At 38.5% G+C, this 24,894-nt stretch overlaps 1 protein-coding gene and 2 long non-coding RNA genes across 6 annotated transcripts in view; 2 read left to right on the top strand and 1 right to left on the bottom strand.

Moving 5' to 3' along the window:
- The first annotated feature begins 1,134 nt into the window (after positions 1–1,134).
- On the top strand, positions 1,135–20,539 carry LOC126816999 (peroxidase-like protein 3). 2 transcript variants are annotated; one of them, XM_050543793.2, is made up of 14 exons: positions 1,135–1,286; positions 3,753–3,857; positions 4,869–4,977; positions 5,747–5,889; positions 7,546–7,746; positions 9,456–9,537; positions 9,704–9,813; positions 10,501–10,608; positions 11,621–11,710; positions 12,219–12,379; positions 13,340–13,815; positions 14,885–15,054; positions 15,486–15,588; positions 16,947–20,539. In XM_050543793.2, the coding sequence occupies exons 2-14, from the start codon at positions 3,761–3,763 to the stop codon at positions 17,008–17,010; spliced, it is 1,914 nt and encodes a 637-aa protein (XP_050399750.1). In that variant the 5' UTR covers positions 1,135–1,286; positions 3,753–3,760; the 3' UTR covers positions 17,011–20,539. The 2 variants fall into 2 exon arrangements, with proteins under 2 accessions (XP_050399750.1, XP_050399752.1); XM_050543795.2 differs by lacking the exons at positions 1,135–1,286; positions 3,753–3,857; positions 4,869–4,977; positions 5,747–5,889 and adding an exon at positions 5,907–5,914.
- Positions 20,540–21,168: 629 nt separating this feature from the next.
- The window catches only part of LOC126817000 (uncharacterized), a 42,670-nt gene continuing 38,944 nt past the window's right edge, over positions 21,169–24,894 (bottom strand). For all 3 annotated transcript variants that reach the window (XR_008787440.1, XR_008787439.1, XR_007678718.2), the window contains exons 2-3: positions 23,433–23,728; positions 21,169–22,089 (exon numbers count right to left, since the gene is read on the bottom strand). This is a non-coding gene — a long non-coding RNA (uncharacterized LOC126817000). The remainder of the gene's footprint in view (positions 22,090–23,432; positions 23,729–24,894) is intronic.
- Positions 24,346–24,894, top strand: part of LOC130012138 (uncharacterized) — a 73,251-nt gene continuing 72,702 nt past the window's right edge. The window contains exon 1 of the long non-coding RNA XR_008787438.1: positions 24,346–24,360. This is a non-coding gene — a long non-coding RNA (uncharacterized LOC130012138). The remainder of the gene's footprint in view (positions 24,361–24,894) is intronic.

Below are 24,894 nucleotides of genomic sequence, written 5' to 3' on the forward strand. Positions count from 1 at the left end.
CCCACGAGGCTGGACAGGCGACCCTATACACCTTGTCACGTACAACCGGGGATTCGAAACCACGCCAGTTGACTCAATGACAGGCCTTATGATACCATTCGCCACACCCCACCTTCTCGCTTCGTACTTCTCTGATTTATGTTATGTTATTAACGTAAGCCATCATAATAAATTTAAGATATTAAAATTTTATTTCAAACAGACCTATAACATTTTTCAATAAACTTCATAAATAATCTTAAACCAAGACCACGTGAGAGTAATGGCATGTCATGTATTGTATTAAATCATTATACACGGAGATATTATTTTTTATAGACAAGAGTGCTCGTCTTTCTATGACGTAAGATATTAAGTGAGTTCACATTTTCTTTAGTGTTTTTTATTTGTTGGTTTTTTTTCTCTGTTTATTTAAAAATAGTTTCATGTATACTTGACGCATATGGTAATATATAAAACAGTAACAAAGATTTTACCGGGGTTTTGAGTGTTTTTTTCTTTTTTCGGGCGTCATTCAGTTGCTTAAATTGTCTTACAATAAAATACACGAATGGACCGTAGCTGTATTTCCTATGCCACGAACAAAAATTAAATGAGAATTGTGTCTGTGAATGATAATATGTTACAATTATGTGACCGGGTTGTCATTAGCCAGAGTTTCATCATTATTCCCAACAGATCTAAAAACTAAGCCCTAATCAAGAGGCTGTCCTAAGTTAAAATTGATTTTAGTTAAAATTGTCCGTAAAATAGTTTTGGAAACACCACTCTTATCATTGAAGATATAATTTGGAGGGATTTGTAACCACGAGGGCTGATAGACCTTATGGTCGTAGGCGCATTCGTTGAGCCGTCGCCCCCCCCCTCCCTACAATAGTCACATGAAATCTAATCTTTTTGTTTAGTGAAGAGAGGAGTATTCCCCTTTTTACTACAACCAGCGCATGGACAGTCCTTCACAGTAAACCATCCCTTTAAACATGCCTGTGTCGTAAATTTGTAAACGAATACGTGTTTTTATGCAAGGGACCTACTTCAGGTGTAAAATAACCCTGACAATGACTTAAGCATCTATTAGCCAATGAAAAGTTTCGCTACATGATTAAAACAGCCCCTTTCTAACAGAGTTGATGCAGGAGAGTGGGGTTTATATATATATAGTCTTCAAGTTATTAGTCATTCATCACCAGGAAGGCTCACTGAGACACCAGCGTTCATCTACAAGGTCTGTACTATTGTAATCATCACCAGTAGAACTAGCAGAGAGACCCACTCACATCTACAAGGTCTGTACTGTTTTCATGGCAATTTGATGTTTGATTATGATTCAGCTTTTTACCCGCGATGCCCAGTGCCGGAGTTCCACTAGGGGAAGATGGAAATATGCTTAAAACACAAGTGAGCAAAGACGAGAATATTGACTGTTCATAACATCGTTTAAATAACATTTCTTGATTTTTGTTAATGATGTTTTTATTTCCACCCCAATACAGTATAAGTTAGATGGGAGTCGCGATGGACCAGTGAGTAAGACGTTGACTGGCTCACCAGGAGGTCTCGGTGTCTGACAAGGACAGTGTCTAGTCGTTCGGGGGTACAATTTGGATACACGTTAAAGAAAACTTAGGAGTAAGAAATAGAGAGAGAAATGGGGTTTAACGTCCACTCGACACAAACTAGGTTATTTCGGGACTAACATATGGTTTAATTTTATTTCAATAATTCGCTTGTGTGTAGGGGTCTTTAGCAGTGGGAGAAGACCTCAGGACCCGGACAAAATTTCGGTCATAGCACACTGTATGGCACACGTCTTCATTCACCAAGTCGATGTATGAATGTAGAAAGATAAAAACTGTTCCATATGCATATATAGTATACTGAAGAAATGAACCGAGCTGTGGAGGTAATTGTGACCGGACAATTGTATTTTCAACTGTCGGGAGATTTGGTTTGTTTGTTCGTCCCATCCGAACGACTAGACCTTCCGTAAAAGGAAGTATGTATACTACTGCATGGGAAGATGGAGCCCGTTTTCACAACATCGTGTAGGCAAGGATACAAAAAACAAACTCTTGTAAAACTCTTTAGTGAAGGGTATTTGAACTACAGGGGCAGGGACCATAACTGGATGCACAACTCTGAATGTGAATGCTGAAGAGTATTTCTACCCGCTGTGATATTAGTGATTTACTTACTTCTTCAGTGGTTTAAACCATATCTTAGGGCCATATTCAGTCAGTTCTTATTGGTAGAGAATTATCGAGGAGAATTCCATAACTTATGGAATACCACAAGGATATGTATAAGGTCCGTTACTTATACCAACAAGCTCTCTGATTTAATTGATCAATCGGACTTCTTACATCACGCACATCAAGTCATTGATGACATAAAGTATGCTTAAATAAAACTAAGACCCATATTGTCTACTGATTGTTGGATTTTACTTTAAAGAAACATTATGGGAGATTAGATAAAGAGCTGGTAGTTCTCACTATGATAGTTAAAAACTAGATAATATAAAGGGAATATGCTGAAAATTTTAGTCAAATTGCTCCAATCTGAACCGAGATATTAGCGATTGAATTTTAGGCCTAGCCTCGATCATCATTACTAAAGTCGATACGATAAAAATAAAACAACATAATCTCGATTATCCATTTTTGCATTTAATCATCGATGAGCGTTGAGCAGCAGTTCGGATTCAAATCCAGTGAAAATCGAATAATAAGATGGCATCGAGAGCTGATTAAGGTCTGGATAAGTTAATTAATGTCTAATTAATAGTTTATATAACATTTCAAGCCTAAAGAAAGACCTGCAATAGGCAGATTTGGCTCTTGCATAATGTATGTTTAACTTATTCCTGTGTCAACATTCCAAAGATAGTTTACTAAATGAGAACTCTGTATATCCAACAGCAAGGGGTTGATTTTAGATAGTATTAAACTATGTATAATAGTATAAGATATAACGTTAATTAGGCAAAATGGCTGATTTAAACATGCATTGTGCAAGAGCTAAATCTGCCTATTGCAGGCTTTTGTTTTGGCTTCAAATGTCATATAAATAAAGTAATATAAATGAAATTTTCAATATATTCATTTTTAGCTATTTTTGAACACTTTAAAGCGGCACTTTCAATAACAGGAATACCATAGATTTTTGTGAAATGTAAGTGAACATTCGCCAGTTGTTTTAGAGTGGCCCTTTATCCTAAGTTATTGTTTAGAAATAATTTACCTTTAAGTTTCAAATGACCTCGCAACTACAGTTCTCGCAAATGGGGTTAAAATTTCAAGATTCTTGCACTCAATGGAATACTTCTCAGATATTTTTCTTAGGGTCATCTTCGTCAATCTTGTAATTTAATCATCAGCAGCGTCTTAATTCTCTTGTTGTTTTCTTGTACTTATAAAAGAAAGAGTGTTTTGTAAGTTTATATAATTTTTACTTTATGATAATAAATATGTTTGAACATTTATAGCAATAGAACGGTCAGCTGTTTTTCTGAATCTTAAATAATGCTTCTTTCAAGAGTTCTATTTTTTGCACACAAACGCGTACACGGGACGTTGGGTGTTAGTCCATCTGAATGACCCACCACCACCCACCCCACACTAACCTACACATTTGACAAGGGAAAACCATTCCGGAAAGTTTATCGGCGAACACTGTGGTCGAACACAGGTTAACAAGTTTAGTGTTGGGTTTTTCACTTGAACAAACCTACTCTGTCTTACTATTTTCAGATTTCATCATGTGGAGAAGTCTACTGTTAACTGGATTACTGTCCATGATAGCTTGTTCTGAAGCATTTTTTTACTGGAGACGATATCATAAACGACCGTTCATTGGTAACCGCATCAGTTTCTATTTTTTAATAATTAAAACTTGTGCCTTTACAACCAACAGTTATTGTATATTGTAATCATTACAACCAACAGTTATTGTATATTGTAATGATTGCAACCAACAGTTATTGTATAGTGTAATCATTACAACCAATAGTTGTTGTATAGTGTAATCATTACAACCAATAGTTATTGTATAGTGTAATCATTACAACCAATAGTTATTGTATAGTGTAATCATTACAACCAATAGTTATTGTATAGTGTAATCATTACAACCAATATTTATTGTATATTGTAATCATTGCAACCAATAGTTACTGTATATTGAATTTATTGCAACCAATAGTTATTGTATATTGTGTATATTGTAATCATTACAAGCAATAGTTGTGGTATAGTGTAATCCTTGCAACCAATCTATAGTAGCTTCGTACTTTCATCCTATATCCATTCCTTCGTCGCCTTCTTTAGAATGTTTACTGACCACACTTCGTTAATTTAGGAGAGAGAGTGAGAAATGGGGTTTAACATCCACTCGACACAAACTAGGTCATTTCGGGACTAACGTATGGTTTAATTTTATTTCAATAATTCGCTTGCGCGTAGGGGTCTTTAGCAGTGGGAGGAAACCGGGGGACCCGGAGAAAACCAGGCGACCCTACTCCTTGTCACGTACAGTCGGGGAATCAAAACCACGCCAGTTGACTCAATGACAGACTTTATGATACAGGAATAACAAGTTTCGTTCACAATGCTACATCAAAATATAAGCGACTCTGTTGGGGAAATATTCGAATCTGTCGGCGAAATAATCAACTGAGTTCGGGAAATAATCGACTACACGTTTCCCTGACGATACAACTGATTAATAAACCAATCAAATGCCTTACGGTTAATCTTTGGAAAATAATTTATGGATATTAAAAGCTTGTCACGGATCAAAATACCATGCCTGTTCATCCCCACCAAACTACATTGAAATTTATATTCCGTATTTGTTCATGTTATTAGATGGAGATGGTGGAAAGCATATTATGTCTTTGACGATGTGTTTGGCTCACATGTCTGGTATGAACAACAAGTTTAAAATGGTGGACACTTCACCAGTAACGGATGAAAGGTAAGGGCAAGTATCTAGTCTTTCGGATGGGACGATAAACCGAAGGGTAGGACAATTTCCCTGCCATGTCACACTCTAGGGTGTACTCCAGTTTGCCATAGACCGGTTGGCGCAGAAAAGTAGGAAGTTAAACCCCATTTTCATGTTGTCACCGAGTATGGTTCGCAAAAATATATGAAATAAACCATAAATTCGAAGTGTGTCCGGATGTACAAACAATGTTAGGCTCCAAATGATCACTCAACCATACGGCTGCCCCCACCCCCCAAGGGTCCATTCCATTTTTTTGATGTCACTCATACGGCTGGCCCCCGGACCTACTTACTTGATTTGATGTCAATCACACGGCTGGCCCCCGGACCTTCTTACGCTGGCCCCCAGACCTACCTACTTGATTTGATGTCACTCATACGGCTGACCCATTGACTTTATTGGATATTTATTGTTTATTTCTTGCAATTAAGTTCATTATGTTTACTCTAAAGGTGACCTTTACTTAAAGATACATTATGGGAGATTCGATAACTATGTGGCAGTTCTCACTATAATAGTTAAAAACTAAATAATGTAAAGGCAATTTGCTGAAAACTTCATTCAAATTGATCCACTATGAACCGAGAACTAAGCGATTGAAAATCTGGATAAGTTTATTAATGTCTAATTAATAATTTAGATAACATTTCAGGACTAAAGAAAGACCTGCAATAGACAGATTTAGCTCTTGCATAATGTATGTTTAAGTACGTATATGTTATTATGTATCTTTTAGCTCTGGGTTAACCACAAAACACTGTAAGAACAATGGTGTCAAATACCGTACAATTAACGGTGTCTGTAACAATATTTTTCGACCGTCAGAGGGAGAAGCACTTGCACGATTTAAACGTTACGTCAAACCCAATTATAGAGATGGTAAGTTTAGACAATTATAGAGATGGTAAGTTTAGATAATTGTGGAGATGGTAAGTTTAGACATTACTAGAGGTGGTAAGTTTAGACATTTATAGAGGTGGTAAGTTTAGACATTAATAGAGGTGGTAAGTTAAGACATTTATAAAGATGGTAAGTTTAGAAATTAATAGTGATGGTTAGTTTAGACATTTATAGAGGTGGTAAGTTTAGATATTAATAGAGATTTAGACATTTATAGAGGTGGTAAGATTAGAAATTAATAGATATGGTAAGTTTAAACATTAATAGAGGTGGTAAGTTTAGAAATTAATAGAGATGGTAAGTTTAGACATTACTAGAGGTGGTAAGTTTAGACATTTATAGAGGTGGTGAGTTTAGACATTATTTGAGGTGGTAAGTTTAGACATTTATAAAGATGGTAAGTTTAGAAATTAATAGTGATGGTAAGTTTAGACATTAAGATCGGTGGTAAGTTTAGATATTAATAGAGATGGTAAGTTTAGACATTTATAGAGGTGGTAAGTTTAGACATTAATAGAGATTTAGACATTTATAGAGGTGGTAAGATTAGAAATTAATAGATATGGTAAGTTTAAACATTAATAGAGGTGGTAAGTTTAGAAATTAATAGAGATGGTAAGATTAGACATTTACAGGGGGGGTAAGATTAGAAATAAATAGAAGTGGTAAGTGTAGACATTTATAGAGATGGTAAGTTTAGAAAATTATGGAGATGGTAAGATTAGTCGTTTACATAGGTGGTAAGTTTAGACATTTATTGTTATTTGTGTTCTTTCTATGATCCTATGATTTGATTTTATTTACTTTATCATTATTGCCAGTTCACCATATACGCATTTTCGCAGGTTTTTTTAAAAAAAAAAAAAAGTCGCTCTAATTCAAATGTAATGGGACCGTTTATTATAAAAACGCGCGAGGAAACGTGGTGAAAACGTGTACATTGAAAATGTATGCTTCGAAAACGGGTACATCGAAAACGTGTACATCGAAAAGGCGTACGTCTAAAACGGGTACATCGAAAACGTGTACATCGAAAACGTGTACATCGAAAACGGTTTAAGTGTCCTAACATACATCTGTTCATGCCATACCATTGTTTACACGTGGGGACCAAAGTGGATTAGTGAGTAAGACGCTGGCTCGCTAGCCTGGTGGTCACTGGTTCGATCTCGGTGTTGGCCGAAAAAGTTCATCGGGATTTTCCGGCGTGGTTTCCTCTTGTCGGTTGTACACTCCTGACAAGCTGTCTAGTCATTCGGATAGGACGAAAAGCCGAGGTCCAGTGTACACACTGGTGTGCACGTAAAAGATTCCTTGGCAGTATCGGTGCAAGATGGAGAGCCTGACAAGAAAAGTGTCTAGTCGTACCCGTAAAACAACCCTTGCGAGTTAGAAATATGAGTAGGCCTTGGTGCCACTGTCCGGTACAATTGTCCCTCACAACATAGCTGCATGGCTGCATGGCGTATGCCCGTCTTCATTAGCCCACTCTGTGGAAACAAGTAGGATGGTAGAGCTCATTTAAGTTTATTTTATGTAGACAAAGAAACATACATAAAATATCTATAACTATATTCTAACTAGTCTCAGTTCAGACCCAAGTTCTACTTGCTATTTCTTCTGTTTCTTCTCCAGGAATTGGCGCCCCTAGAATATACTCCGTGGAAAAAAAATGTTACTGGTATTATCGTTGCTACAACTTACTTCTACCTAGTGCTAGAACCGTGAGCTGCGCTATCCACCCGTCACGTAAAGTCCCGTCTAAACACTCGGTGATGCTTATGCAATGGGGGCAATTTCTGGACCACGATATAACTGCCACAGCCGTTCAACAACGTAAGTAAAAGTCTCAAATCATTATGTCATTCTTTTTCTGCATTAGTCGAGGCGCTCGGCGTATTCCGGGGATCTCCGGGATCTCAGTTCACACGGCAGTAACCACGATGAATCCAGGTAACGTCGAGTCTACAATATCACTCAAAGTGAAAGCGAACGTAAAACCCTACGAACAAACGAACGAACAGTGAGTCGTGACATATGTGGGTGTCGCGTCACCGTATCAAATGGCGACCCATTGTTTGAGAGATCTTAGGAAATAGTTTGTTCACCAGATAAGTTCTACATGCGAGAGACTGTATCCATTCGTTCGATTGGATCGATAGTTTTGACAGTGATTGGATTGGATCCACACGCTGGTCAGTGATTTGCGTATGCACCCAATCAAAATGCTTGGTTCATGTGAAGCTTTACATGCGATTGACTGTAGACCTATCCAGTCGTATCCTAAAACAGATTTTAAGATGGACTAGAAATTATTTGCCCATTGACTTCTTTGTTAAATGGCTGTAACATCACAGGCTGTAGATTTTTGTTCAAAATTCAGTTGGTTCCAATCTTTATAGGCACAATGGGGACCACATTTGGCAATATCCTCATCATTGACCATTTAGATTTTTTTACTATGGGGATTTGATGTTGACTGGGGTGAAAATCTCACTTCCGACACAATGATTGCTCTGCAGAAAGACACTTTACACCCGCTATCCCTCCGCTGTAATATCATCAGTATTTCCCAAAACTGCTATGAAATTGCAAATTTGATCCCTTTTCTCCAATTCTAGACCAAAAAGTCAACCCAAAAATGCAGAAAGAGGGAAGAAAAAAAATTAAGGGAAAAATTGTCTATTTATAACTCGCACTAGTCTTAGTCCAGATAGGGATGTGGGAATGATCTCCCTTGGATATATTTTCGGGACTGAACGTTTTTATAGTTCAAAATTTCGTTTTACTTGTCTTTACTACACTAGGATCCGGAAGAGTTGTTATATCACCGGCATTTCGGTTGAGATGAGAGATTAGCCAATAAAACGGTGTGTTAGGACGAATTCTTGCCCTCTTGATGCACTGAACTGCGGGTAAAGCACTAGAAACGTCAACGCTGGCTGATTAATCAATGTCAAAAGCCGCTCGTTTGACCCCCTGACGTCAACGCTCACTATAACTTGTCAGATCTTCATGTAGTGTAGGCCATCGAAAGTAAAAAAAAACGAAACGAAATTTAGATCTTTATTTTAATCAGGTTGGTAGGTAAATGTATCATGAAGTGAATAAATACAGCTTATTATAGCGGTTGTCGTCCATATCAGAAGGTCTATCAAGGCATGTCTAACCTTGTGGGTCTTTCTTAGGGGTCTCGGGTTCCACCGACTGTGAATTGTTACACTTAAGAACAACTAAAGAACCCAAGACGGAACATCATCAGAAATAGACAAAGTTTTGGGGGTTAACGTCCACTTGACACACACATCAGGTAATTTCTTGACTAACTTGTGGTTCAATATGTTTTTCAATAACTGGATTGGGCGTAGTGTGTCTTTAGCAGAAAATGCACGATATTACACAGGCGAACTTACTCCTTGTCACGTACTAGTGGGGAATCGAAACCACCCCGCTGGCTCAGTGACATGCCTTGATTTACACTTCGAACCAGAAATAAACTTCTATACACCATATAATAGTACCATGTGATTATTGTTGTCTTACAGCTGATATGTCTAAACCTGGTGATGATTGCTGCAAACATCATTATATTCAACTTAACAAACTTCATCCTGATTCCTTAGAAAGGTAATCTTCCTACATCCTCATCTTTGTCTTATTGTTTTTCTACATATAGTTGACTCTCTCTCTCTCTCTCTCTCTCTCTCTCTCTCTCTCTCACCCCCACTCTCTCCCTCAGTGAGGTCATATTGTGTAGTATAATATATTGTTTTGAACTTCGGCTATGATTCAGGAATAAAAGATGTTTTCCCATACCTATCGTGCAGTGGCCGGTTGCAGATCCCGCCTTTAGGTCCAACTGTTTTAACTTCGTCCGATCTCGACCAGTCAACCCTAAGTTCAGTAAGTAATTGTTCTATATTTATAACAGGATGGTTCTACCCTCCACCATCCCCGTCTCCGATCCGCCAGCACATCTATTACTCATTAACGTATACTTTATCCCCTAGACTAGTCCTTCGGATGAGACGAAAAACCGAGGTCCCGTGTATATATTGGAATGCACGTAAAAGATCCCTTGGCAGTTGGAATTCGATATAAGAGTAGGCGATAGTGCCGCTGCCCGGGCAAAATTTCCCTCATAGCACACTGTATGGCGTATGCCCGTCTTCATTAGCCCAGTTTAGGAGCAGAACAGTAGGACGTTAAACCCCATTTCATTTCATTTCATTTATCCCCTAGACTGATCCCCATATAGACGTAACGAACGCCCCCCCCCCGGCGAAGCACACCTATCCCTCCCTCTATATACACACTGTAGTCATGCACCAATATATTAATAACACCCCCACCCCTCATAAACAGATATCCCTCCCCCACTACCAGTTGATGGACAGAAGGTTGATCTCCTCCCAACCCGCCCCTTACACAGGTATTCATAAACAAATACCCCCCACCACTCACGCCCACCCAAGCCCGCCCCACCCACAACACCGGGATAGTAAATCCTAAATGGTTATACATCTGAATTCAGCTAAACGAATAAACTTAATTGTTCATCCTAAATGGATCTAATATATCTTTATTCAGCTAAATGGGATCCACGAGAACAACAGAATTTATTGACAGCTTTTATCGATGGTTCCAATGTTTATGGTAGTAATGAGGAAACTTTACAGAGGTTGCGAGACTCAAATGGTAAGCTATAAACTAGGGTTTTCTGGTTTAACTTTAAAATGGCCAAACCTCGTTGAATTGCCCCCATCCCCACCACCCCGGTAATTGACGATTTCTGTGGATGTTAATTGTCAGGTTGTTTTCTGAGGAGACAATCTGCCTTTGTTAAAAATGTTACACCTCTAGCTATATAAAACATCTCTAGCTAAATGTTACACCTCTATAGCTAAATGTTACAACTCTAGCTATATGTGACATATATAGCTAAATGTTATACCTCTATAGCTAAATGTTACAACTCTAGCTATATGTGACATATATAGCTAAGTGTTACACCTCTATAGCTAAATGTTACAACTCTAGCTATATGTGACATATATAGCTAAATGTTACATCTCTATAGCTAAATGTTACAACTCTAGCTATATGTGACATATATAGCTAAATGTTACACCTCTATAGCTAAATGTTACAACTCTAGCTATATGTGACATATATAGCTAAATGTTACACCTCTATAGCTAAATGTTACAACTCTAGCTATATGTGACATATATAGCTAAATGTTACACCTCTATAGCTAAATGTTACAACTCTAGCTATATGTGACATATATAGCTAAATGTTACACCTCTAGCTATATGTGACATCAATAGCTAAATGTTACAACTCTAGCTATATGTAACATCTATAGCGTAGAAACCACGCCAGTTGACTCAGTGACAGACCGTATCATACAGCGCGCACGTGCTAACCATTCGGCCATCCAGCCCCCCCATATATGTATGAGTTGTGCATTGTTTATAATATTTGTTATAAATATATGTATGATTTATGCATTGTTTATGACATTCGACATTAGAGCACCACCAGAGAAAAAACAGTGTAAATTGTGTATTTTTGACTGGTTTTCATGGATTAATTTAAGAAGCAAATCGGTTATGATTTTTCCCCATTTTCATGAAAGTGTCTGTTTCTTAGAGAATATTGAATAAATTAATGAATGAATAAATAAATTATATGTATTTTACAGGGAAAATGAAGACATCGTCTGGTGATTTGTTGCCACCAGGCAAGGACGACTCTTGTGTTCTTCCTAAAGATAAATTCTGTTTCGATGCTGGTGAGTTTATCATCATCATGATCATCATCATCATCATCATCATCATCATCAACAACTTCTTCTTCTTCTCCTTCTTCTTCTTCTTAAAGTTAAACACATTCCAAATTTAATTTTAATATAAAACTCTTTGATAAGGTTGACCCATACCACAGATTTGAAGAATCAGAAAGTGACTCAAGACAGAGGGTGAATGAATACAGACCTTGCTATTTACGTATCGAAAGGGTTCATGTATATTGATATATTTTACACGGTCAAAGGGTGAATGAATACAGATATTGCCACTTATTTTTGTACAGTGATATGGTCATAAATATTTGTGCGGGGCTGAACGGGTTAATGTTAAATTTTCATATATTTTAGGTGATGAAAGGGTTAATGTTTTCCCTGAACACAGATATTGCCACTTATTTTTGTAGGCGTGAAAAAGTTAATGTATAAGTGATATTGTCACAAATATTTGTGTGGAGGAGCGAAAGGGTTATTGATAAATGTTTATATATTTTAGGAGATGAAAGGGTTAATGTTTTCCCTGGTTTAACAGCTTTACACACAGTCTTCGTCAGACTTCACAATTATATCGTAACTGATTTTACCAAACATAACCGTCGGTGGGATGCAGAAAGGTTGTTTCAGGAAGCACGAAAAATTGTCGGTGCCATTCTACAGGTAAGTTGATTTAAAAATGAAGCATAAAAATCACATCGTAGGTGTCTAGATTCGCTGTAATATATCAGATGTCGAAACGTGGATCTAAAATATGTATTAGCCATAGGTCTAATATGTGTAATAGTCGTAGGTCTAATATGTGTATTAGTCATAGGTCTAATATGTGTATTAGCCATAGGTCTAATATGTGTATTAGCCATAGGTCTAATATGTGTAATAGTCGTAGGTCTAATATGTGTATTAGCCATAGGTCTAATATGTGTATTAGCCATAGGTCTAATATGTGTATTAGTCGTAGGTCTAATATGTGTAATAGCCGTAGGTCTAATATGTGTAATAGCCGTAGGTCTATTATGTGTAATAGCCATAGGTCTAATATGTGCATTAGCCATAGGTCTAATATGTGTATTAGCCGTAGGTCTAAAATATGTATTAGTCATAACTCTAACGCTAGCCTGGTGGTCGGGTGTTCAGTCCCTGCATTGGCCGAAAAAGTCCATCCAGATTTTCCTACGTGATTCCCCCTTGACAGCTGTCTAGTCGTTCGAGTGGACGAAAAACCGAGGTTCCGTGTAGAAATTGGAGTGCATGTTAAAGATTCCTTGACAATTGGAATTCGATATAGTGTAGCCCGTAGTGCCGCTGTTCGGGCAAAGTTTCTCTTATAGAACATTGTATGGCGTATGCCCGTCTTCATTAGCCCAGTTCGGAGCAGAACAGTAGGACGTTAAACACCATTCCATTACATTTTATTCCATAAGTCTCACATATTATGTATTTGCCATTCGTCTACGATGTGTATTAGAGGTCTACGATGTGTATTAGAGGTCTACGATGTGTATTAGAGGTCTGCGATGTTTATTAGCCATTGGTCTAAGATATGTATTAGTCACAGGTGAGAAAAGTAGGAAGTTAAACCCCGTTTCATTTCATTCATTCATCATATATTCTTTTAAACAGAGAATCACCTACACGGAATTTTTACCCGAACTTTTATCCGATGCCACCATGAAAGAGTACAAACTAGAGGAGAGCAACGACTACAAGTACCAAAGCAGGATTAATCCAAGTATTGCGAGCGTTTTCGCCACGGCAGCGTTTAGATATGGCCATTCTCTAATTCCCGATTTTCTGGTAATTGATGGTAAACAAGTAAAAAGCCGTCTTCTCTTCAATAATCCACAGTTTATCTTCACCAGTTTGAAATCGGTGGTGGAGAATATTCTTTCCAACGAAGCAGAGCTGAGAGATCGTTTTATGTCTTCGGAGACCACTGAACATTTGTTTGAACAGGACAAGGGTGGACCGTTTGATTTGGCGGCCTTTAACATCCAGCGAGGGCGAGATCACGGTCTACCATCATATAACGCATTTAGAAAATTATGTAATCTTAGTCCAATTAAACACCTCACCTCGCCGCTTAGCGACGTTTACGGGTAAGTAAGCGACGACATTTTAAATTTCTTTCAAATAACATCGACGTCAGCATTATTCGAATCATTCAAACATTCATGTTATTTACCCAAGTTTACAAATTACATCGACGTCAGTATTGTATTAACCATTCAAACACTCAGCCCTGATTAAGACTGAACTCTCTAGAATTTGGCGATTCTGAATCATTGTCTTAGACGTAGGCTGATTGATGCCATTCTACTGACTCATCGGATAACACGATTATGATATACACATTATATTTACATACTGTTAATTATAGTAGAACAAAGGGTGTATATTGATTGAAATAGATTTCTTCCTTGGTTCTAGAAATTAATAAATGTGGATCGTCCCCCGTTGAGACTCGAATACACGCCGAATCGTCTCTAAAGTATACCTAAAAACATTCTCTTCCTGGGCCTTGTATTCCCCGGTGTTTCTCTCCCTGGGCCCTGCATGCCCCTGGGTGTTTCTCTTCCTAGGCCGTGTATGCCCTCGGTGTTTCGCTCCCTGGGCCTTGTATGCCCTCGGTGTTTCTCTCCCTGGGCCGTGTATGCCCTCGGTGTTTCGCTCCCTGGGCCTTGTATGCCCTCGGTGTTTTTCTCCCTGGGCCCTGTATGCCCCGGGTGTTTCTCTCCCTGGGCCCTGTATGCCCTCGGTGGTTCTCTCCCTGGGCCCTGTATGCCCTCGGTGGTTCTCTCCCTGGGCCGTGTATGCCCTCGGTGTTTCGCTCCCTGGGCCTTGTATGCCCTTGGTGTTTTTCTCCCTGGGCCCTGTAAGACCCGGGTGTTTCTCTCCCTGGGCCTTGTATGCCCTGGGTGTTTCTCTCCCTGGGCCCTGTATGCCCTCGGTGGTTCTCTCCCTGGGCCTTGTATAACCTGGGTGGTTCTCTACCTGGGCCCTGTATGCCTCCGGGTGTTTCTCTACCTGGACCATGTATGCCCCCGGTGTTTCTCTTCCTGGGCCTTGTATGCCCTCGGTGTTTCTCTTCCTGGGGCCTGTATACCCCTCCCCCCCGCGGTTTCCGATAGTTGTGATTTGATTGGGATCCATGTTTTTGTGTTGTAGACATGTTGATGATGTTGATGTATTCGCCGGTGGTATGGTTGAGAAGAACTTAGCAGGTTCAGAACTTGGTGCCCTCTTCAATTGTATCTTGGGCATGCAGTTCAGAGATTTGAAATTTGGAGACAGCTTTTGGTATGAAACAAAGGACAGTGGCCGAGGTTTCACCGCCGGTGAGTGTAGTTAGTGTATTTTAAACAAGTTTGTGCTTTCGCTTATGATACGAAAAGGTCTGGAATTATAGAACCCCTTTCCTAAGTGGAGAACGTTGCCTTCAAAATAGAATGGTTAGGATAGTCCGAGGAAGTTGGTCCACTTCCGTCTTAAATCGTAATCTGAGAGTGTTGTTTCTTCAACCAAGAACTTTTGAGAGCCCTTGAGAACAATAGTTCGATATGTTATTTGTGGTTATTGAATGTGGTTTGTGAGAGTGTTGATTCGTCAACCAAGAACTTTTGAGAGCCCTTGAGAACAATAGTTCGATATGTTATTTGTGGTTATTGATTGTGGTTTGTGAGAGTGTTGATTCTTCAACCAAGAACTTTTGAGAGCCCTTGAGAACATTAGTTCTATATGTTATTTGTGGTTATTTGTTCTGTTTCAGCTCAACTAAAAGCCATCAAAAAAGTATCCTTGTCGCAGATCCTGTGTCAGGTGCTGGACTTGGCGGAAATTCAGCCAAATGCCTTCCGAATTGAAACTGATCAGTAAGTTATAGCGTTACACTAAAACGACTGGAAAGGTTAACGAGATAACAATTCGGATATTGGTCACCTGCTACTTTTACGTTAAACATACATTATACAAGAGCTAAATCTACCAATTGCAGGTCTTTCTTTAGGCCTAACGTATTAATTAGACATTAATTAACTTATCCAGACCATAATCAACTCTCAGTGTCATCGGTAGCCTACGATATTTACTGGATTAGGATCCGATCTGCTGCTCAACGCTCATTCATGATTAAATCAAAAAATGGATAATCGAGACTGTGTTTTTTATCGTACCGAATTAAGTATTGATAATTGAGGCTAGGTCCAAAATTCAATCGCTAAAATCTCGGTTCATTTTCATCAAATTGCCTTTACATTATCTAGTTTTTAACTATTATAGTGAGAACTGCCAGCTCTTTATCTTTACCAAATTTAAATAATTGAAATGTCTACAAAGATAAAGAAGCATACGAAAACCCCACTAAAGTACACCCCCTACCCCTTTCACATTACACAAGTGGGAGTTTCAATTAATTGCAGCAGCTGTGTGTTGTCAAATGGTTTAGGTTATTGCTACTTTACTCGATAAGTCGTATAAGGATTAGCCCTTTTCATTAATCCGGTCTGTGTAGAACAGTAGTGTAACAAACTCCCATTTCTTTTCATGGTCCGGTACAGTATCGTTATAAAATCTCTATGTTATGAAGTTAGGAGCTTTGGGTGGCCGAATGGTTGTATCATAAGATCTGTCATTAAGTCAAATGGCGTGGTTGCGATTCCCCGCTTGTTCGTGACAAGGAGTAGGGTTGCCTGTCCAACCTCGTGGGTTTTCTCCGAGTCTTCCAGTTTCCTCCCACTGCTAAAGACCCCCACGCACCAGCGAATTATTGAAATAAAATTGAACCATGTGTTAGTCCCGAAATGCCCCAGTTTGTATCGAGTGGATGCTAAAACTCATTTCTCTCACCCTCTCTAGGTTTAGATTTCGTTTTACTTTCTGGGAAACACGGTGGCTAAGTGGGTAAGACGCTGGCTCGCTAGCCTGGAGGTCGGGTATTCGATCCTTGCATTGGCCGAAGAAGTTCATTGGGATTTTCCGACGTGGTTTCCCCTTGTCAGTGGTGTAGGGTGATTGCTTAACAAGGACAGTTTTCTTGCCGTTCGAATGGCACGTTAAAGATCCCTTGGCATTTGGAATTCGATATAAAGGTAGGCCATGGTGCCGCTTCCCGCCAAGAATTTCGTTCATAGTACACTGTAAGGTGCTTGCCCGTCTTCATTAGCCCAGTCGCAGCAGAGCATTAGGACAGTAAACCCCATTTCATTTCATCTGTTTTATTTTCTATTTATAGAAACAAGAAAACCAAGTGTAACACACTGAAAGGTTTGGATCTATCACCATGGTACGAACATTAAACCTCCCTACATCAATAACATTATCGACGACAACATCAACCACCTGGTCTACATTTGTATCTGTTTAGTGCTTGTAGTTAATAACGCGTAATTATCTATTATTTGTGTTATATGGAATGTATGGGGGCGTAGGAGGGGGCGTGGGGGATAACGTATTCGCTAACAATATATATTCTTTTTATATTCTTTGTGTGATGCAAAACCGTTTGGGTGGGGTAGGGGGGGGGGGCTTATAGAATTAAGCGGCGCGGGGTTTAGGTCCCAAACTTGTACGTGATATGGCGTAGAGTCGCCTGCCTAACCTCGTTTCTCGGGGGATTTTCCCGATCCCGGGTCCCACTGTTTCCCGCGGTGCTAAAGACACCAACGCGCAAGTATGTTAGTCCCGTAATGCCCCCCCCCCCCTCTCTCTCCCTCTCGTGTTATGAGGAGGGACATTTGCCTACTCCCCGTCAAGGGGTTCTTTACGTGCACATCAGCGACTTCATTATCCCTCTTGGTGAAAGACATCGTTAAACCCCGTTTCATTTCGTTTCAGTTACTTTAACACCCACATATATTATGTAAACAATTTTAATCATATTCAGGCTTTTTATTTTACTCAAATGTAAATTGATCATCTTCCATGTCACCCTGGACTACCTGGTGTCAATCAATCTTTGTATAAACTGGACTACCTGGTGTCAATCAATCTATTTATAAACTAGGGGGTTGTCTTATTACACTGCTTCTTATTTTACACCTGAATTTTTAAACGTCAAAGTCACCCACGTTCTCTTATTGCCATGTACAATGGCAGTTGTTATAATAAAATTAATCCAAACGGTTACGCTCTATCTCGTTCAGAGCAATAACGTTGAAATAAAACCAAGCCGGATTTGAACACGAAATAAAGCTTAAATGTTTAAATTTGATCATGGAAAACATTGAGAATCATAATTGAATATCTTTCAGTAATAAATAAACATACACAAGATTTGTAATAAACAACTCAATTATTCTTCATGTATAATAAACAACTCAACTGTACTTTGTAATAAACAATCAAAATGTACATCATTTGTAATAATAATAAACAACATTTCTAATAAACAAACGTAATTCATTTCTACTGCTGTGTGAGTTAAGGCTTGAGTATCGTGTATGCAATCCGGCGTGGTTTCCCCATGTCAGTGGTGCAGGACGGAGGGCCTGACAAGGACAGCTCTCTAGTTGTTCGGATGGGACGAAAACCGAGATCCCGTGTATACAGTGGTGTGCACATAACATAACCCTTGACAGTTGGAATTCGATATAATATTAGGCCGTGTCGCGGCCATCCCGGCAAAGTTTAAAATTTCCCTCATCGCACTGTATGGCGTATGAGCGTCGTCATTTGTCCAGAAGGAGCAGAACAATAGGACGTTAAACCCCGTTTCATTTCATTTCATTTTCGTGTATGCAAATGTCATGTGTCGACATGCTATATATAGGGTACTGATTTCATTTCATTTCACAACGCCAGCTATTACCGCCATGGCAAATGACATCGTAGCCACGAGCGTATACAGACATGTTCTAATGTAATATTGTCTGCGATATCACCTCGGTTGACGCGGACGTAAAATACAACTAACTTACACGTTTTAATGTAATACTAGAACACTTATTATGGATACAATCACTTGGTTTATTATACTGCAACGTTTCAACAACATTTTACAAGTCGTTTTCAAGCAAATATCTAATGTACAAATGAGACATATCATGGGTGAAGTATATGTACAATCAACAATATCATTAATAAACGAGCTGTATAGACAGGTGACAAAAATTACTTTAAGGTTTTTATAAGAATATAAGTCTACTTGTAGTAAGTTTTTAGTTATTGGGGGGGGGGGGGGATCACGTGGCTAAGTGGGTAAGACGCTGACTCGCTAGCCTGGAGTTCGGGTGTTCGATCCCTGCATTGGCCGAGAAAGTTCATCCAGATTTTCCGGCGTGTTTCTCCCTTGTCAGTGATGCAGAACGGAGGGCCTGACAAGGACAGCTGTCTAGTCGTTCGGATGGGACGAAAACCGAGGCCCCGGGTACACATTGGCGTGCACGTAAAAGATCCCTTGGCAATTTGAATTCGATATACGAGTAGGCCGTAGCGCCACTGCCCGGGCAAAATTTCCCTCATAGCACACTGTATCGCGTATGCCCGTCTTCATTAGCCCAGGTTAGGAGCAGAACAGTAGGACGTTAAACCCCATTCCATTTCATTTTTTTTACTTATTGTAATGATATAAAAACGTAAGGTTAACTCTTAGTCACATTTAAAACATTATAATCATATCATAATCAGTTAGGTAATACAGTTTTAAACAATGGTTACAGTATTTGATATAATTTTGATATTTTAAACGCCCAATAATTTAAATATGCAGTGTTTTGATTTTTGAAGAATTAATTGTTTGATTACATTTATAGTTTGAGTAAATTTAATAAAGATAAGTTAACAATTATAACAAATACATTATTGTTCGTATTGGTGACCGTAACTTTAAATGCTCCGGGAAACGTTGCAGTATAATAAACCAAGTGATTGTATCCATAATAAGTATTCTTATATTATATCATAAATCAATTGCTAAATGCCTCTCAAAGATTATAACAGACATATTTAACCAGGGTTTATTCTAGGAGGTCTCGGATTCGATCTCGGTATTCGCGCGGTTTCTCCCAGTGGGAGCACAAAAGTTGGATGTTAAACCCCATTTCGTATTTCAGTGATTCAGGTTTACAAAATGGAGCTTTAGCCTTTCGCCTACAAACCAAAAATACGCAGATTCTTGTTTTAATGGTGAGTTACATGGTTTTGTTTTTTTGGACCAAGAAATGGATCCCAAACTCAACTCACCTTGCGGTTATTCATAAGAGAGTGGGGTGGCGTTTTGGCAACGGGGGGCAACTGTAAAAGGTCGATCTGAACGCCTCTTACAACTTGCCCACTAGACATTGGACAGGCAAGGTGTGCAGCCTGTGGGTGATACAGCCAATCAATGGGAAGATGACAGGTTGTCAACAAATGGAAAAAAAGGCAGGTTGTCAACCAATGCGTGGTGTGTGTAAAATAATTGTATTCGTTTCTTTTGGATCCTCCCCTTATGCTGGGCCTTGTACTATCTTCTATTTCAAACACACGTCAATCAACGCCTACACGACTAACGATATATGGCGAGGGTATATTATATATATATTATCTGTTCGTGTTACATCCGGGATTAAACAACTTTTTGTTGTCTAATGTGTATCCGACCTGTACATATCTTATTTTATCTGACCGAATTAAACACGCATTGAGACATGTCGACTTTTGTTGTATTAAAAGTAATAAGTATCTGAATTAAACGTTTTTAGAAATTATGAATACATGCAGGAATAAATATGTCGATTGTGTTGTTGTCGATTGGCTGAGTAGATGTATTAAACTTGTTCTTAGAAATAATAAAATGTATATATATATTTTATTTTATCTGATGGAATTAAATATGTATTAAGCCTGTCACGTCGGCTTTTGTTTTGTATAAAGAATAGATACCTGCATTAAACGTTTATTAGAAATTATGAATAATGCGGTTTGTTAAATCTGAGTGGGGCGGGGGTGTTCTAGGTTACTTTTATTTCTATAATCGGCATGCGCGTAGTTATTTTAGTTGGAGAAAACCGGCTGACGTTCTGGATTGCTAGTTTATGCAGCCGGAGTTTCAATAAGGGAAAAAACTCTAGGCTGTCATGCTGGGACTTTTCGTCGTTGGACGGAGGATCTGGCAGGGACAGTTCGGGTGGAACGACAAACCGAGGTTCCGTGTACACATTGCCGTACGAGTAAAAGAACCCTTACTGACATCTGGAATTCGATATAAGAGTAGACCGTAGCACCGCTGACTGGGCAAAAGTTCCCCCAGAGCACACTGTATGACGGTAAACCCCATTTCATTTCAAATCCGCTTTAAATGATTAATACACACACAGACAAAATATACAATTTTTATTTTATTAAATTGAACCCGAATATTTACCTTTCAAAATTGTTTCAGATAACTAACTGGGATACGTAATACGAAAATCATAAATAACCGGTGTCCTGGGGCCTGTTTCACGAACTTTTAACTAAGGTAAAACCCAAATTTTAGTAATTTGATTGGATAATATTAGACTGATTTTAGTGCTTAGCTAATCAAAATTGAAGTATCTACTAAAATTTGTATTTTATTTTTAGTTAAAATTTCGTGAAACCGGGCCCTGGGCTATTAAAGCAATGTAGTTTAGATTTTTGAAAATAAATCAAATTTTACAAGCACAAATTGAATAAATAATACAATTTTAAAGAATGTTACAAGCACAAATAGATTAAATTTGATTTCTCGTGGCACTGTTTCGATCTTTCATCAATAGGAACAGTAGCGCAGTGAACAGTTTATAATGGAATACAATTTAAGAAATTTGAAACTTCTGTTAAAAATTTTAATTAGACATCACACATGATGATTTCGGATTCAATTCACCTAGTGTTGCTACTAAATTACAAATAACATCATAATAGCAAGTCAGGAAACGAGGGGGAACGCAATGTAAAGAGTAGCAGAGCTATGTAGATGCTGGATGCTGGAGAGAGTCGACATTAAAATATATTTAAAACGTTATAAAGTTGACGAAACGACCTCTCCTTTCTACCTTATGTCTGTTTATGTACTGCTGTTGAGCGGAGATGTTTTAAAATACTTTTTATTTACAAATTAGATAAATATCCGATAATTGCAAATGGCGATTCGCGTATATAAAATGTCATTCATCTTTCAAAGTTTATATTTATATAGATTGGTGGAGTTTAATTAAACATAAATCACTAAGATTTTTGTAATTAGGTGACAACATTATGATATCGTTTTATAAAATTTAATAAAATGTGTTGACTGTGTATTCTAATATGGTAAAGGGAAGGTAGCGTGGATGGCCCTGTAAACACAAGTAGGTATATCCACTCTATTACCCCATCCAAGGATACCATAGACTTGCTTGACGAAATGGCGATAAGCTGTGTAACGGTATTGCCTGTAAATAAAACAACTATCTATTATTCAAATTATATTCAGGTCGTGCAGGAATCAAGGGGAATAACTCCAGAACGCAAGGTTGGACTAAGACTAATAAAGTAGTGCGAGTTATAAATAGACAATTTTTCCCTTAATTTTTTTCTCCCCTCTTCCTGCATTTTTGGGTTGACTTTTTGGTCTAGAATAGGAGAAAAGGGATCAAATTTGCAATTTTATAGCAGTTTTGGGTAATACTGATGATATTACAGCGGAGGGATAGGGGGTGTAAAATGTCTTTCTGCCGAGCAATCATTGTATCGGAAGTGAGATTTTCACCCCAGTCAACTTCAAATCCCCGTAGCAAAAAATCTAAACGGTCAACCCCCTACAAGTTTATGATGAGGAGATTGCCAAATATGGTCCCCATTGTGCCTATAAAGATTGGAACCAACGGAATGTTGAGCAAAAAGCTACAGCCTGTGATGTTACAGCCATTTAACATTGAAGTCAATGGGCAAATAATTACTAGTCTGAGTCCGGTTGGCTAACGCTAAAAATCATCAGGGACCATCTTCCAGCGTAGGTGTTGCGTCATACCAAATGTCTAGTCTCTATCGAGTTAATTAAAAATCGCAATGTGCGAATTGCAAGGTCGGAAACTTCCTATATTCAGTGATAATACCCCGTCTTCATTAGCCCAGCAGAATAATAGGACGTTAACCCCATTTCATTTCATTTCATTTCAGTGATAATGCAGAAATCATGGGGCATAACTCCAGAACGCAAGGTCTGGCATTAGGTCAACTGGCGTGTTTTCGATTTTCCGGTGGTACGTGGCAAGGGGTAGGATCGCCTGTCCAATCTCGTGGGTTTTCCCCGGATCCTTCTGTTTACTCCAACTGCTAAAGACCCCTACGCGCAAGCGAATTATTGAAATAAAATTGAAGCATATGTTAGTCAAGAAATGACCTAGTTTGTGTCGAGTAGACGTTAAGCCCCATCTCTCTCTCCCGGTGGTGCTTTTGCGGTGCCGCATACCAAATGTCTAGCCGCTATCGCGTTAATTAGAAATGTGCGAATTACAAGGGCGGTAAGTTTAAAGCGGAAATTCGAAGCCTATGCTTCGTGCAAAGTTTGCCAAAATCATCCAAATACTCCAGCCTCTACCACGTTCTTGACATGAAATGTTTGTGAGAATTGAAGGGGAAATAAGTCGGTAACAAATCGTCGTAGATCATAATCCCATTACATTACAGGTGGACCTAATTTTTCGACATAAGCTGTCTTCTCGACGGTTTTATACAGAATCGGTCCCACGGAAACCATTTTCACTATCACGCTAAATTTAAAAAATATACTCACTCGTTTACATGTCTTCCAGGTTGCGGCCCGTCTGTTTCATATTCTTTATGAAGTATATCTAGGGCCCGTCTGTTTCATATTCTTTATGAAGTATATCTAGGGCCCGTCTGTTTCATATTCTTTATGAAGTATATCTAGGGCCGACGCATTTAAGCATTCATTCACAAAAAAAATCCATTCCGGTAACACAGACTGCGTTCTCATCAGTACGACAGCAGAGAAACCCGTTGCAATCTTTACAGCTACATTCAACCTTGACTGTACACCGCCCACATTTACAATTAACATTCTGTTGCCTGTAAAAAAACAAACATAAATATTTAACTCCATCTTCAATTAAACCTGATTAAAACACAGATCTTATTTCGTTTCGTGTTTTATAGTTCAAAATTTCGTTTTACTTGTCTTTACTACACTAGGATCTGGAAGAGTTGTTATATAATAGGCTTGCTTATTGATGTGTGGAATTAACCAATGAAACGGTCTGTTACGGCGACTTCTTAGCGTTCTCTGCGCGGAACTGTGGGTAAATCCTTAGAAACGTCAACGCTGATTGAATAATCAATGTCTGACGTCATAGGGTAAAAACCTGCTCGTTTGAGCCCTGACGTGAACTACCACTATAGTAGGCCATCAAAATGAAAAATAGATCTGTATTGTAATCATATTGTCTTCAATTGAACGAAATCTGTTCAACTTGTCACTGGCAACTACCTTCCAGTCGAGACACCTTCATTTCAATGTCATGTTTATTTAGCATTAACTATTTATTTGAGAGAATTATCTCATTGTGAAGACTAAAAATAGGTTTGCTTGCACCGAAACGGACGCCCACTAACTGATCAACGGTTACGTGGTCGGAACCACAGTAAAAGTTTGGAACAAGATCTTATCATAGTCTTAAAATGTAGGAATTCAACAGTTTCAGGTATTTTTTTCACAATATCTTACTTTCTTTTGTACTCTTTGCATAGCTTTTGCTTTTTAAACAAGAAGTTGCCATGCAAGAAACGTCCAAGTTTCACAAGAGATGGACGGAGAACAGGGTAACCAATAGGGATAGTCCTTTCATTGTCACAATTCTTAATTCTTCACATCGAATTGGGAAAGAAAAAGAGTTGAAATTTTGTTGCGCACAAAAAGCGAACTCATTCTAAATCTTAAACGTATTATTTCAGATTCATCAAAATCACATAAAAAAGTAACCTCTAGGAGTCCACAACCTTGGTATTACATGCTTTTATACCATTTGCTAAAAAAGGTGAGCGACCATTTAACGGGAAATATGGGTCCGATTTTCACGATATTAAAACAGCCGTTATTACGGTGACATATTTGAATGGTTTTTTAAAACCAAATATACAATTATGACCTCTAGGGATCTAGATCTTTGGGATATAACCATATATATTAAGCTTCGTCATAATCGGATCTCTACAGGGATCGCAAGCTGAAAACGCGA

Source organism: Patella vulgata, chromosome 3 (genome assembly GCF_932274485.2).
Source record: "Patella vulgata chromosome 3, xgPatVulg1.2, whole genome shotgun sequence".
In the NCBI taxonomy this organism is placed as follows: Eukaryota; Metazoa; Mollusca; class Gastropoda; family Patellidae; genus Patella; species Patella vulgata.